This window comes from Amblyomma maculatum, chromosome 1, assembly GCF_055883805.1.
Source record: "Amblyomma maculatum isolate TAMU_Amacu chromosome 1, ASM5588380v1, whole genome shotgun sequence".
Taxonomy (NCBI): domain Eukaryota; kingdom Metazoa; phylum Arthropoda; class Arachnida; order Ixodida; family Ixodidae; genus Amblyomma; species Amblyomma maculatum.
This window is the reverse complement of record NC_139344.1, coordinates 442,646,334-442,658,997: the sequence shown is the minus strand read 5'-3', so window position 1 is coordinate 442,658,997 and position 12,664 is coordinate 442,646,334. Positions and strand designations below refer to the sequence as shown.

At 48.0% G+C, this 12,664-nt stretch overlaps 1 protein-coding gene across 1 annotated transcript; it reads left to right on the top strand.

Moving 5' to 3' along the window:
* The first annotated feature begins 1,712 nt into the window (after positions 1-1,712).
* On the top strand, positions 1,713-2,816 carry LOC146209586 (uncharacterized). The gene has a single exon (XM_084580570.1). The coding sequence runs from the start codon at positions 1,713-1,715 to the stop codon at positions 2,814-2,816; it is 1,104 nt and encodes a 367-aa protein (XP_084436696.1).
* Positions 2,817-12,664: the final 9,848 nt, after the last annotated feature.

The following is a 12,664-nucleotide window of genomic DNA, read 5'->3' as shown; positions in this document are numbered from 1 at the left end:
TTACCACACATCGCTAACAATTTTACTCATTTCTAATCAATTGCGGTCATTACATGGCGTAGTTTGATATACTGGTCATTACAAATCATTTTAGTCATTTATTAACCAATATTAGTCATTATACATTAGTCATTACCTCTATCAATGTCTATTTATAACTTTTATTGATTACCTACCTATTACCATCATTTTCATTCTTAATCTCCCTCCTTGCACGTCCGCTTTTGCGACTGGCACACCGGTGCACAGATGCGACGCACAGATTACAGGCACAGCTTCTGCGCACAGATTTTTGCTCCATGAGCCTAGAACGGCTTTCGCCTTAAAAAACAAACACATCCGGTCTCATCGGTAATGTGCTTGCACACGCGCACACAGAAAAGTTTGCGTTTACCACGCAGACGCGAGGCGAATGCGTCCAGAAAGGAAGCAAACCGCGCGCTCAGAGCCGGCGACCCCGGCGGCGACGTGTCCCCGAACAGTGGCGCCCTCAGCAGAAATAGCGGGCGCAACTGAAAACTCCCCAAGGACGCGCTTGCCCATTGACGGCGGCGCGAAGCAGCAGGCCGCACCCAGTGCGCTTCCATCGAGCGGCCGTGGAAGTAGGATGGACAGTTGGGCGACATGGTACATTAACATAGTGGGTGGAACAGCGCGAAAAGACGAAACACAAGAAGAGACGCACAACAGACGAACGCTGACTCGCAACTAATTTTTCCAGAAAAGAGGTTTCTTTTCTGGAAAATGTTTGGTAATAATTTATAATTTGTAAAACAGGCCGTTGGGGAGGAGGGGGAGGGAGGGGGGGCTTGTATGTTTGGTCTTGCTTGATAGGGTTTTCCACGTGGCTGTTGAAGGAAGAAGATATCTCTTGAATTTTGCCTGGTCAAGGGTTTCGTTCTTTGTAACATCATGCGACATATGTTTTGTATAAGAATCCGCTTTCTTCCTAATAAAAAATTAGTTGCGAGTCAGCGCTCATCTGTTGTGCGTCTCTTCTTGTGTTTTGTCTTTTCGTCTGTTCCACCCACTATGATAAAGTTTCAAGACATTCAGTCCCCACAGTGAAGTTAGGGAGCATGGGGACGCCGCAGGGCTCGGTTCTCTCCCCGTTCCTTTTCAACGTGGTGATGAGGGGCCTCGCAGAAGCTCTGAGGAGCACAAAGGGGCTAAATTTCAGTATTTATGCGGATGACATCAATCTCTGGGTTAACCAGGGTAGTGATGCGAGCATTGAGGAGCGCCTGCAGGCGGCGGACACTGTCGAATATTACGCTGCTAGTAGGGGTCTATCATGCTCACCGCAAAAATCAGAATTATTCGTCTATAACACAAAGTCACTCCGATGCAAGCGCAGCCGGGAATTTGATATTAATGTAGAAGGAAAACCAGTTCCAAAGGTAGATCAATTCAGAATCTTAAGACTCTTAATTCAGGAAAATGGATATAATGATGGAACAATCAGAAAGCTAGCGGGATTCGCCACACAAGACATTGGAATATTTAGAAGAATCGCGTTGAAAGGACGAGGCCTGAAGGAAAGAAGCTTGCTTAAACTTATACAAGCTTACGTAATAAGTCGCATGAGCTATGCCACGCCGTTCCTAAATATCAGGTAGGAGGAGAAGAAGACGTTAGACTCTCTCATTGGACGGTGCATAAAGAGGGCCCTGGGCTTACCAATTACCACATCCACAGAAAAGCTCCTTTCTATGGGAGTGCACAATAGCTGGGACGAAATAGCGGAGGCTGTCAGAGTTTCGCAGCTGGAAAGATTACGTCGAACGACCACGGGCAGAACTATACTCGAAATGGTAGGCCTGCAGACAGATAGGGGACTACGAGAAAAATCAAGTATATATATATATATATATATATATATATATATATATATATATATATATATATATATATATATCCCACAGGACTGCCGACAAAATCTAATCATTCGCCCCCTCTCTCGTAGCATGCATCCCATATTCAACACAGAGAGGAGGGAGAAGAGAGCAGAAGCACTGATCAGACTCTTGGATTCGGTGGACAGCAAGTCGGTTGCGTACGTTAATGCGGCAGGTGGCAAAACGGGGGCGGCGGTCGCCTCGGTGGTCGACGGCCGAGTTGCCCCGGTATCAGCCGCCACCATTAGAAGCCGCAACGCTGAAACGGCTGAAGAAATTGCAATAGCGCTCGCTTGCGTCGGAACGCAAGCCAGTTTCATAATTAGCGATAGCAAAACGGCTATTTGGATTTTTGGAAAGGATAGGGTCTCGCCGGAAGCGGCAAGGATTCTGGCCAGTAGAAGACTAAACAGGAAAATTCCCCTAATTTGGACCCCTGCACACACGTCCGTTCCTGGCAACGAAGCGGCCCACGAGTTAGCCCGAGCTTTCTACTTCCGGGTAACTGTGGAGCCGCCCGATTGCCGGAACATGGACGAGCGTCTGCAAAATTATACGGAGATTCTTCAAAATTACAGGTTAAGCAGGAGACTGGTGCCTCCACCGGATAAAAGTCTGAACAATAGGGAGGCCGTCGCATGGCGGCGCCTGCAAGCTAAGAACTTTGTAAACCAGGTTTGGGCATACTATGTCCAAATGGACGATAGGAGAAACGATAAATGCAAGCACTGTGGGGAGATAAGGACCCTCGACTATATAATCGGGGAATGTACTAGCTCCCCAGGGGTTAAAACACATATAAATTTTAGAGAAGTCTGGGAAGCCGTGCTGCGGAGCGAGGTCCTTGCTCCACAGCTACAAGCCATCCGCCTGGCGGAAGAAGCCGCGAAGAGCCAAGACCTCTTTGCCTGCTTCTGATCGCGGAGGTCTCTGCTCCCGTCCCTTAGGCCTGCGTGCCGGGGGCGAGAAATGGGGGCCTCCTTATCTGGTGGAAAAATAAAGTTATCATCATTATCATCATCAAGAACCACAGGTGGCCAAACATTGCCCTATGTAGGGCCGGGATTGGCTTCCCATGAGGTTGGTCAAGTAGCATGTATAATATTTAGGGAATACACTTGCATGAGGTTTGCAAAAAGGCGACAGAGCTAAGTTTAAAAAGGAAGATTATAAGAACTTGAGCATGCCCTCTTTTACTTTCCACATTTGTAGTGGAAAGCTTAAAAATAATTGAAAATATTTCTCTGGACTTAACGTTCCCACGTGGGAGACCTAAGCCCGGTTGCGCTAAACCCTGCCGGACAGCAAATAAAGTTATTCCTCATCCTCCTTTCGAGGGTCCCAGCTGCGAAATGAACGTCGCCTACGGGGATATATAAACTCCCTGATAGTTGCTTTTAGGAGTATGTGTGTGCCTAGTGTAGTGGTGGTGTCGAAATGTTGCTCTGTTGCAGTGTATCTACTAATGACGTGATAGACCTGGTCGCCATGGAAAGGCTTGTGTTGTGTTCACTACCAGACGTCTGCTTAAATGTCTTAAAAATTAACTGTATTTTAGCTTTGCAGAATATCTTAAGGGTCGCCATTTTTTTACGAAGAATGTGCGCGTTTTGTTGGCAACATTATGAACGGACATTATAAACTATTTAGCAAGGTTTTGCATTGCTGGCGTGAACATTTCAGCAAGGTCAGCCTCGCACCCTGGCCCAACATTGGCCCCACCTTGGTAACCATAGGGAGGCATAAATCGACCAGGCTAGTTGTCGATGTCAGTCCTACATAAGGACAGCATAGGTGAGGTGGTAGGTGGGTCTTGGGCCTATAACTAAACCAGCTTCAGGACGACCACTACGGCGTATACAGGCGCGCTACAAGCTATTCAATAATTTAGCCGAGCGGGTATTATTTTTGTAGTGTGCCAGTAACCAAATTAGTCACCTTATAATCTGCAATGGCTTTACTCAAAGCACCGTCCACAGCAGCTCATATGAGCCCCGATCCAGGCGGAACTTGTCACACACGCTCTTGACACGAGGTGCGAGCAGCGCGAGGTCCGATCTGTCCTTAACATTCCTGTCAGTTATTCGGCTCGCGCACTCAGGTCCACTGTGCGACACGCGGAGGTCCGCATAGTGCGCAACACATTTAGACATCTGGCGCTCGGATGACGGGTAGCCGCACCTGCGGCGAGCACTAACTCTGCAGGAAACACACCCGCGTTCACGCTACTGAGTGTCAGGTGAGCTGATCTGCTGACATGTTTCATACATGCAATAATCAATATATCGGACTATTTCACAATATCACGATCCCCTTCGAGTTCAATAGCATCATCATCATCATCAGCCTGATTATACCCACTGCAGGGGGAATGCCTCTCTCATATTTCTCCACTTACCCGGTTCTGTGCTAGCTGCATACACTTGACCCCTGCGAACTTCTTAAACTCATCCGCCCACCTAACCTTCTGCCGCCCCATGCTACGCTTTCCTTCCCTTGGAATCCAGTTTGTTACCCTCAGCGACCATCGGTTATCCTCTCACCGCACTACATGTCCTGCCCATGTTCATTTCTTCTTCTCAATTTCCACTAGAATGTCGCTAACTTGAGTTATTTCTCTGACCCACTCTGCGCACTTTCTATCTCTTAATGTTACCCCTACCATTTTTAGTTCCATAGCCCTCTGGGTTGTCCTCAACCTAAGTAGAACTCTCTTGGTTAGCCTCCAAGTTTCAGCCCCATAGGTGAGTACAGGCAAGATGCAACTGTTGTATACTTTCCTCTTGAGCGATACCGGTAAGCTGCTCGTCATAATCTGTGAGTGCTTGGCACATGCGCTCCATTCCAATCTTATTCTTCTTGTATTTCCTTTTCATGGTCCGGATCTGCGGTTACTACCTGTCCTAAGTACAGATATTTGCCGATTTTTAAGGTCCTTAGAGTCCCCTTTCTTTTCAATGAAAATAATGTTTGCACTCTTCCATGGTTCCGGTACCATCGATGACACCAGGCACTGCGTATACAGGGTGGCCAGTTTTTCTAGCACAATATTCCCCCCGTCCTTCAGCAAATCTGTAGTTATTTCATCCTCTCCAGCTAATTTCCCCCTTTTCATAGTTTCTAGTGCTTTCTTGACCTCGTCCTTCGTCACCTGGTGGAACGTCTGACTGTTTTTCCCTACCGCCAATCCCATTCCAGTCCTGCCTACTTTGGCTACTGTAGAGATCTGTATAGAACTCCTCGGCTAATTTGACTATCTTGTCCATATTTGTGATGACGTTGCCCGCCTTGTCCTTTATCGCATAGATCTGGTTTTTGGCTATGCCCAATTTCTTCTTTACCGCTTTAAGGCTTCCGCCGTTTTCTACAGCACGCTCAATTTTCTCCATGTTATACCTCCTTATATCGGCCACCTTGCGCTTATTGATTAGCTTCGATATCTCGGCCAATTCGACCTGGTCTGTTGGATTGGACGCTTTCATACTCTGGCGTTTCTTAATCAAATCTTTCGTCTCCTTAGACAGCTTACCGGTATACTCTCTAACTATCCTACCGCCTACTTCTACCGCGCACTCAGTAATGATATCTCAGAAATTTTATTTCCTTGCCTCTAGGGTAATGTCGCCATCCTCAGTTAGAGCTGAATATCTCGATAACAAGTCGATTTCATTTTTCGTCTCTCCGTTAGGACGTTTCTATGTCTATTTCCGGTTCTTCCGTTTGCTGATGAAGGTATTCATGATGCCCTGTTATGCCCTGCTAACTGAACTTGTTATGCCCTGCTAACTCAACTACCAACTGCACCCTGCTATTTCTAGAACTAATGCCATAGTCGGCTACTGCCTGGGCTCCTGCCTGCTTTTTCTCCACCTTGGTACTGAAGACGTCCATTAGTACAGTATACTGCGTCTTCACTTTTCGCATTGCCGATTCTACATCTTCATAGAAGCTTTCAACTGCCTGGTCATCATAACTACATGTAGGTGCATGGGCCTGTGCAACCTTTAGTCTATACCGCTTATCAAACCTAATTACGATGCCTGCAACCCTCTCATTATTACTATAGAATTGATCTAGCTTAGTTTTGCCAAAGCTATGCCTCCCCCGCCCCCCCCCCCTCGGCCTTATGGAGAGGACTCGAATTTACCCGAACTTGGTCAGCACGCGCGGCCCTCCCGCGCGAAGCGAGGAGGAGGGCCGGGACCGTGCGGGGGAATGCACGCGTGACTCCGCGCATGACGACGAGGGTGAGGAGGCACAGTGCGGTGGCCGAGATGACGTAATCGGTCGCGTCACTTTCTCGTAGCTTGGAGAACATTCCATCGTCGTTTTCTGCAGCGCGCGCGCTGAAACATTAGAGAATGGACCACCGCGGTATTACACGCCCCACCATAAGAGGATTGCTGGGCTTTTTTGCCGAGCCAAACCGTACAAATACAAATGGCCGAGACTGTCCGTTCGCTATAACACAATCTACAGGCACAGTTCCTTTCGCTCACAGTCTCAGGGTGGCACGAATGACATTCAAAGCTGGTCACAGTTCCTGGCGCACAAAGTAAAACGTTCACAGCAAGTCCCAGATCCTGTAGTTCCGCACACATCACATGTGGTCAAATCCGGCAAGTGTTCTTTGCAAGCCTCGCTTGCCACTCCATGCTCGCGAGCGCACTCACTTTCAAGCACAGGCGAGGAGGACCGCTCACGCCCGCCGGCGCGACGCTGCTCAGGCTCAAGTGAAGAATTTGTTTCATCTCGACACTCCTTAGAGCTAGGGAGTGGCGCGGCATCATGCGGCTCGTGTAGGTCTGCAAAAATGCAGCATGCTAAACGCTCGCCTTCGAATGGGGGACTCGTCGCTTTATTGAGCGTCTCGGGCTCACGAGTGCGAACGGTGACAAATTCAGCGCGTGTCATAGCACTGACCTTAATATTTACGGCCGCTGATGAGATCGCTCTCCCACATACCGCATCTTCTGCGATCAATGTGTTCTTAGCCGTCGTGTCATGATTCATCGCGGCGGTCTCGGCTTGCGGTGTTGCTGTCGATAAACCTCCAGTGATGATGCTCTGTTCTTTAGAGCCAGAGGGGTGGGACGTATCCTGTGACTCTCTTGGATTTTCGCTTATGCTACCCCCTGTAAGCTCATCCTCGCGCGGGGTCCTCGCTACATCCTGGAGTATCTTTGGTTCACAGTTGCAAGCGGTGGCTAATTCCGCGCCTATCGTGGTGCTGACGTTGATGCTTGCGACAGCTGCTGATACTTCTGCCCTACAAACAGCCTCTGCAGCGGTCAACGTAGGATCGTGGGTCTCGACGATTGCATCGCTCGCGACCGCTGTCACTGAATCAACTGCGGCGCCCAGTTCTTGGTAAGCGCTCGCGCCCGGTGTCGCTGTTTCAGCCGCATTTGCTACATTTAACGCGTCAGGATCAGTTTGTAAACACGATGCAGCTTTACGTTCTTCGATTACCTCGTCTACAGCGAGTTTTAGTTCGTACTTCTGCTGCCACGCGCCTTCCGGTGCACCTGACGGGACGCTGACGCCCTCGGTAATTTGATCGCACGTGGGCACTTCTATTGGAAAAACTACAGCCGATGTTTTGGCGTTGTTTACTTCGCTGGCCGGCAACGCACTGCGCACGCAGACAGCATCGCTCGCTCCAGCGAAGGTTGTCTCCGCCGGCGTTGTGCTCGCGGCAGTGTCGGCCGGCAAGGCCGCTTCGTCACCTGACACGCTCCTTACAAGTACTGTTCGGGGCCGCTCTTTCGAAGGGTTCCTTTTAGTTTCTTCTACTTTACTTGTTTCAATTTGGAAACCACGAGGCATTCGTCTTCTTTCCAGTAATTGGACCTCTGCTCGTCCATTTCGAGCTTCTGCCTCCGCTATCACTATTTGAGTTTCTAGTTTGTGCTTTCTCAATTCTGCCTCCATCTTTCTCAATTCTATCTCCCTCTTACTAATTTCTAATTCTGTCTCTGCTTTCGCCTCTGCCTCTCGACGCTTCGCTAGGTCCTTACTGTTCGTCTTTGTTACGCAATTCTTCCGTCTCAGTGAGGCTATGGGGACTCTTACGGACACTCTGGTCCATCCGGAAAACACTGACTTTCTGGTGTTCATGTTTGCTAACCTGAAAACTACACGTCGACACCGCGCACCTTCCGCTCCTAATGCCTGAGCCACGCACACCAACGGACGCAAGAAATCCCGCTCACCTGAGCAATGGTTGCGCCTTCCTCGCCGCGTCGCTTCTCGCTGTGGGGCACTTCCGCTCGTCGCTGCCTCTGACCGTCACCGCTGGGGGTTTCTGGGTCCTTGCACGCGTCGATGAAGTTCCTACCCCGAACGACCGGGAGATCTCAGCACCTCAGCAACGCTTGCTCCCTGCTTGCCGCGCCGCTCCTCTCTGGTGGGCACTCCTATTCGCCGCCGCTGACTCTGACCGTCTCCTCTTGGGGTCCCTAGGTCCTTGCACGAGGCGAAGCTCTTCCACCTTCAGCGGCCGACAGACTTTGGTGAGCGCCGATAACGTTGCGACGGCTCGAGTAACGGGCTGGGCTTGCGGAGTGCTGCAGTTGCCGAATCGTACTGTCGACTGCGGCAGTAAAAGGTCAAATATTCTTCTTCTTCTTCTTCTTCTTCGAATCTTCCGCACCTCTCCAAGGTGCTCCTCGATTCGGAAGGTGACGTGCAGTTCACACACAACCACACAATGTGACGCAGGATGACGAACTTGCAGTAACAAAACGAAAACTAACTTTATACGACACAAACACAAGATACAGAAAACTTATTTACACGAGACAGGGAGGCGACACACTTTACAAAAGAGACTGAGCGAATAACTAACGGCAAAACGAGCGCATTGCTCTTTTTACGACTTCCCAGTCGGGGCCTGTCTGCTACGCTGTCTTCTCCGAGCGAGAATCAAACCAAACTGAGAATCACAACCAGAACCGTCGATGGCTGCGCGGCGCGCTCTTAAATAGCCAGCGCAGAACCTTCTAGGCGCGGAGGAGGAACAGAAAACAGCTTAGCGCTGCCAAAGCTATGCCTCCCCCACTCGGCCTTCTGGAGAGGACTCGAATTTACTCGAACTTGGTCAGCACGCGCGGCCCTCCCGCGCGAGGAGGGCGAGGAGGCGCAGCGCGGTGGCCGAGATGACGTAATCGGTCGCGTTGCTTTCTCGTAGCTTGGAGAACATTCCATCGTCGTTTTCTGCGGCGCGCTCGCCGAAACATTAGAGAATGAACCACCGCGGCCTTACATGTGGTTTCCCTGGATATGTGGCCCGTCAGTGCCGTCGCCGCATGGCTGCGCGTCCCGAGCCTGCGTCTTCGGGGTACTCCCCACCACTGCTTCGTTCTGCTCCTCGTCACCTGCATTCGCCGCGGAACAGCGTTCGTATACGACCCATCGTTCTCCTTCTCCACGTCGCAGGTCACTGTCACCAATACGCCGGCGACCACCCCCTGCTGACGAGGGTTCCTGATGAGAGAACTGCGTGCTCTGCGAAAAGCTCAAGGCCTCATATTTTGCCCACAAACGTTAAAGTAATCTATATTTATGGTCTGCCTGTATATACGCTGGTCGACACGAGTGCTGCAGTGCCTGTGATTCATGAGTGACTTTGCCGATGATTACGAAAAGTTACGACGCCTTTTAACGGTTTGTCGCTCCGCACTGCCAGCGAAAAGAGGATTGCACCTTTAGCAGCATGTACAGCGCGTGTCGTCACTGAAGGTCTTTTGTACAGTGTCGACTTCATAGTTTTGTCATCTTATTCCCACGACGTGATCCTCGGATGGGACTTCTTGTCTAAAAATAACGCCGTGATCGATTGTGACCGAGATGAAGTGAAATGTTCGGCACTGTGCGACGTGCTGCCCGACGACAATCGTTCAGTGTGTGCTCAAAAGTTCACCATCGCTGAAAATGTCGACGTAGCTCCAGAGGCGTGTGCCCTTGTGCCTCTTTCGTGTCCTGCCGTGTCAACCGTTAGTGTTCAATTTACGCCGTCTGCATCCTTCATCCACCGCAAGCACCTGCCGCTGCCGTCTGCTGTTCTCGATGTTCACGATGACTTGAGGAAGCTACTCATCTACAATCCACCTCCGCGCCAGATTACTCTGCTACGGGGAAAACCTCCTGGTTCTATTCAACCAGCCAACCTTCTCTGTGACCTGGATGCCTCCGAGACCAACCGTAGTAACTACATCGATGCTCTGAAGTACGATCGGACGCCTGATTCGTTGCCAGAGGACTTCTTCCTAACCGCCATCGATGATGCTCTTCATTCCACCTACCTCGATTCATTTAATAAGAGGTTGTTTTTCTCAGTCCAATCCTGCAGCCGAAAACAAACTGAGCTTGCGAGTGGTATAATATCCGTCACATTTTTTCCACTAAAAGATATGTTACAATCATCAGCGTAGACGACAAATTTGGACACATTATCTATTAGCACTATATCATTTATATAAAATAGAAAAAGGACTGGACCAAGAATGCTGCCCTGAGGCACACCACATTGTATGGATCGTATTTGTGACTTATGGTTATTAATTTCAACGAACTGTGAGCGTGAGGATAAGTATGAACGAATTAGTCGAGTGCACTTACCACGGAAACCCTATTTTTTTATCTTGTCTATTAACAGATTGAATTAACACGATCAAAGGCTTCGCCGAAATCAATATAGATTCCCAAAGTCATTAATTTCTTTTCTATGTTTTCCAATATATCTTTTTGGGTGAGCAAAGCATTTTCTGTGGAACGCTTTTTCCTGAATCCAAACTCACATTCAGTTTTTGAGAAAAAGTATCCATTCGAATACTAATTGTTTTTTTCTAGCCCTTTAAAAAATATTGGTAAAATGGATATTGGACGGTAGTTATTTTTATTATTTCTGTCGCCTCCCTTATGAATTACGATAACGCGCGCCAGTTGCATGTCCTTTGGGAACACACCTGCTGAGAGTGCTGAATTAAATATGTGGGCTAACACAGGTGCAATGTGATCAATTACATATTTAATAGGCCTCATCTCTAAACCATCTGCGTCTGTGCTACGTCTATGGCTTTGGAACAGAGTACTGACTTCGCTTGCGCAGGTTGGCTGAAGAAATATGCTGTTATGATTTATCGGTATTTGCGTTGTTGATCCGCTATGCCCGATGTTTCAACCTATTTTGACAAAGAAATCGTTAAAACAGTCAGCAAGTTCGGTTCCATGTATGTCTTTGTCGTTTATGACGAAGCTATCAATGCGGATGGTGCTCGCTGGGTTTAGTAATTTGTTTAGTTTCTTCCATACTTTGTCGCTCTTCCGTAGACAGTCATCGTCAAAAATACGGTGGTAGTAGTACTTCTTTGACTTCTCTTTTTCGGTGTTTAGTTTATTACGAAACGCTTTGTATTCCAGCCACTTTACCGGATCGCGTGTTTCTAAGAACCACTGATAAAGTTTGTTCTTCTGGTTTATTTTCTGCATCAACTCCCGTGTAATCCATGGGTTCCTAGCATTTCTAGGCTGACAATAAGGCTTGAGTGGGAAACAACCAGCATATATTGCTTGGAATCTGCCTAAAAATACTTCATATGCTGTGTTCGTGTCTGAAATGCCAAAAATATCTGTCCAGTCAGTCTCTCTAATCATTTCCTTGAAATATTATAAAGCTTCAGGTGATATGGAGCGAAACATGACACTTGTCTGTTTGCACGGGGGCTCTTTGCGCTGTACGAACAAAAATATGGGGAGGTGGTCACTAATGTCGCAGGTTACAGCTCCTGACTTCACAATCATATCAGATGTGTTTGTAATGAATAAGTCCAGCAACGATGACGATGATGAAGTGTCTCCATTGTAGTGAAAACCATTGCACTCCAGTAGTGATTGAAATTCATTTCCATGTGTAGACGTTTTGGATAGATCTATGTTAAAATCCCCTCCAGTTGTTAATGTATATGCAGAGCCATTTGTGTAAGAAAGAAAACGTTCAAAGAACTCGAAGGATGAGCGAATATTACCGCTAGGAGAGCGGTAAACTACTGCAAACAAATTTTTATCCTTTTTCACGCTAAGTATTTCATAGCCTTCTGTGACAAGACTATATTCATTTAGAATTTCACAATGCGATAACAACGTCAGTATTGACACGCCACCTCCGCTCCAATATTTGCGATTTAAACAGAAATGGTGATATTCAGGTAGCACAAAATAGTCCTAGTTTTGGTTGTATCACGTCTCCGTAAAAAAAAAGAACATCAAAGTTGCAATGACAAGATTTTAGCAATGCAGATATGTCATCCTTTTATGACTCGATTGATCTTGCATTTAAATGGAGCAGTGTAAGACACTTCGATATGTTATTTTGTCTGATAAGTTTAGCGATGTCTTCGGGAGAAGTGAAAGCACTGGCCATTTCTGATATGTACATCGATAATCATGAGAGGACCCTCTTAAGCAGAAACATCGCTGTTCGGGACGACTGCAGGTGACGCAGTATCATGTGCGTCGCTGCTGATCTTGTCTAGATCAGCTTCTCGAGTGATCGGAATGATTGGGGATGACGTAGTGCGCCGCGCAAAGATGGAACCATTTCGTGTCCATACGAACTTCCAGCCATGCTCGTGCTTACGGCTAGAAGCCATGCCTAACAGTTTCTTCATAGCTTGACATAGGTGCTCATTTATGAAAATGGGCTCATCTGAAGTCAGGCCTAGGGTAGTGTTTGTTACTCGTTTCTTTTTAGCAGTTGAAGAACT

Bases quoted from the DNA above. Each gene is read 5' to 3' on its own strand.
- LOC146209586 (XM_084580570.1), top strand. From the start codon at position 1,713: ATGGGAGTGCACAATAGCTGGGACGAAATAGCGGAGGCTGTCAGAGTT.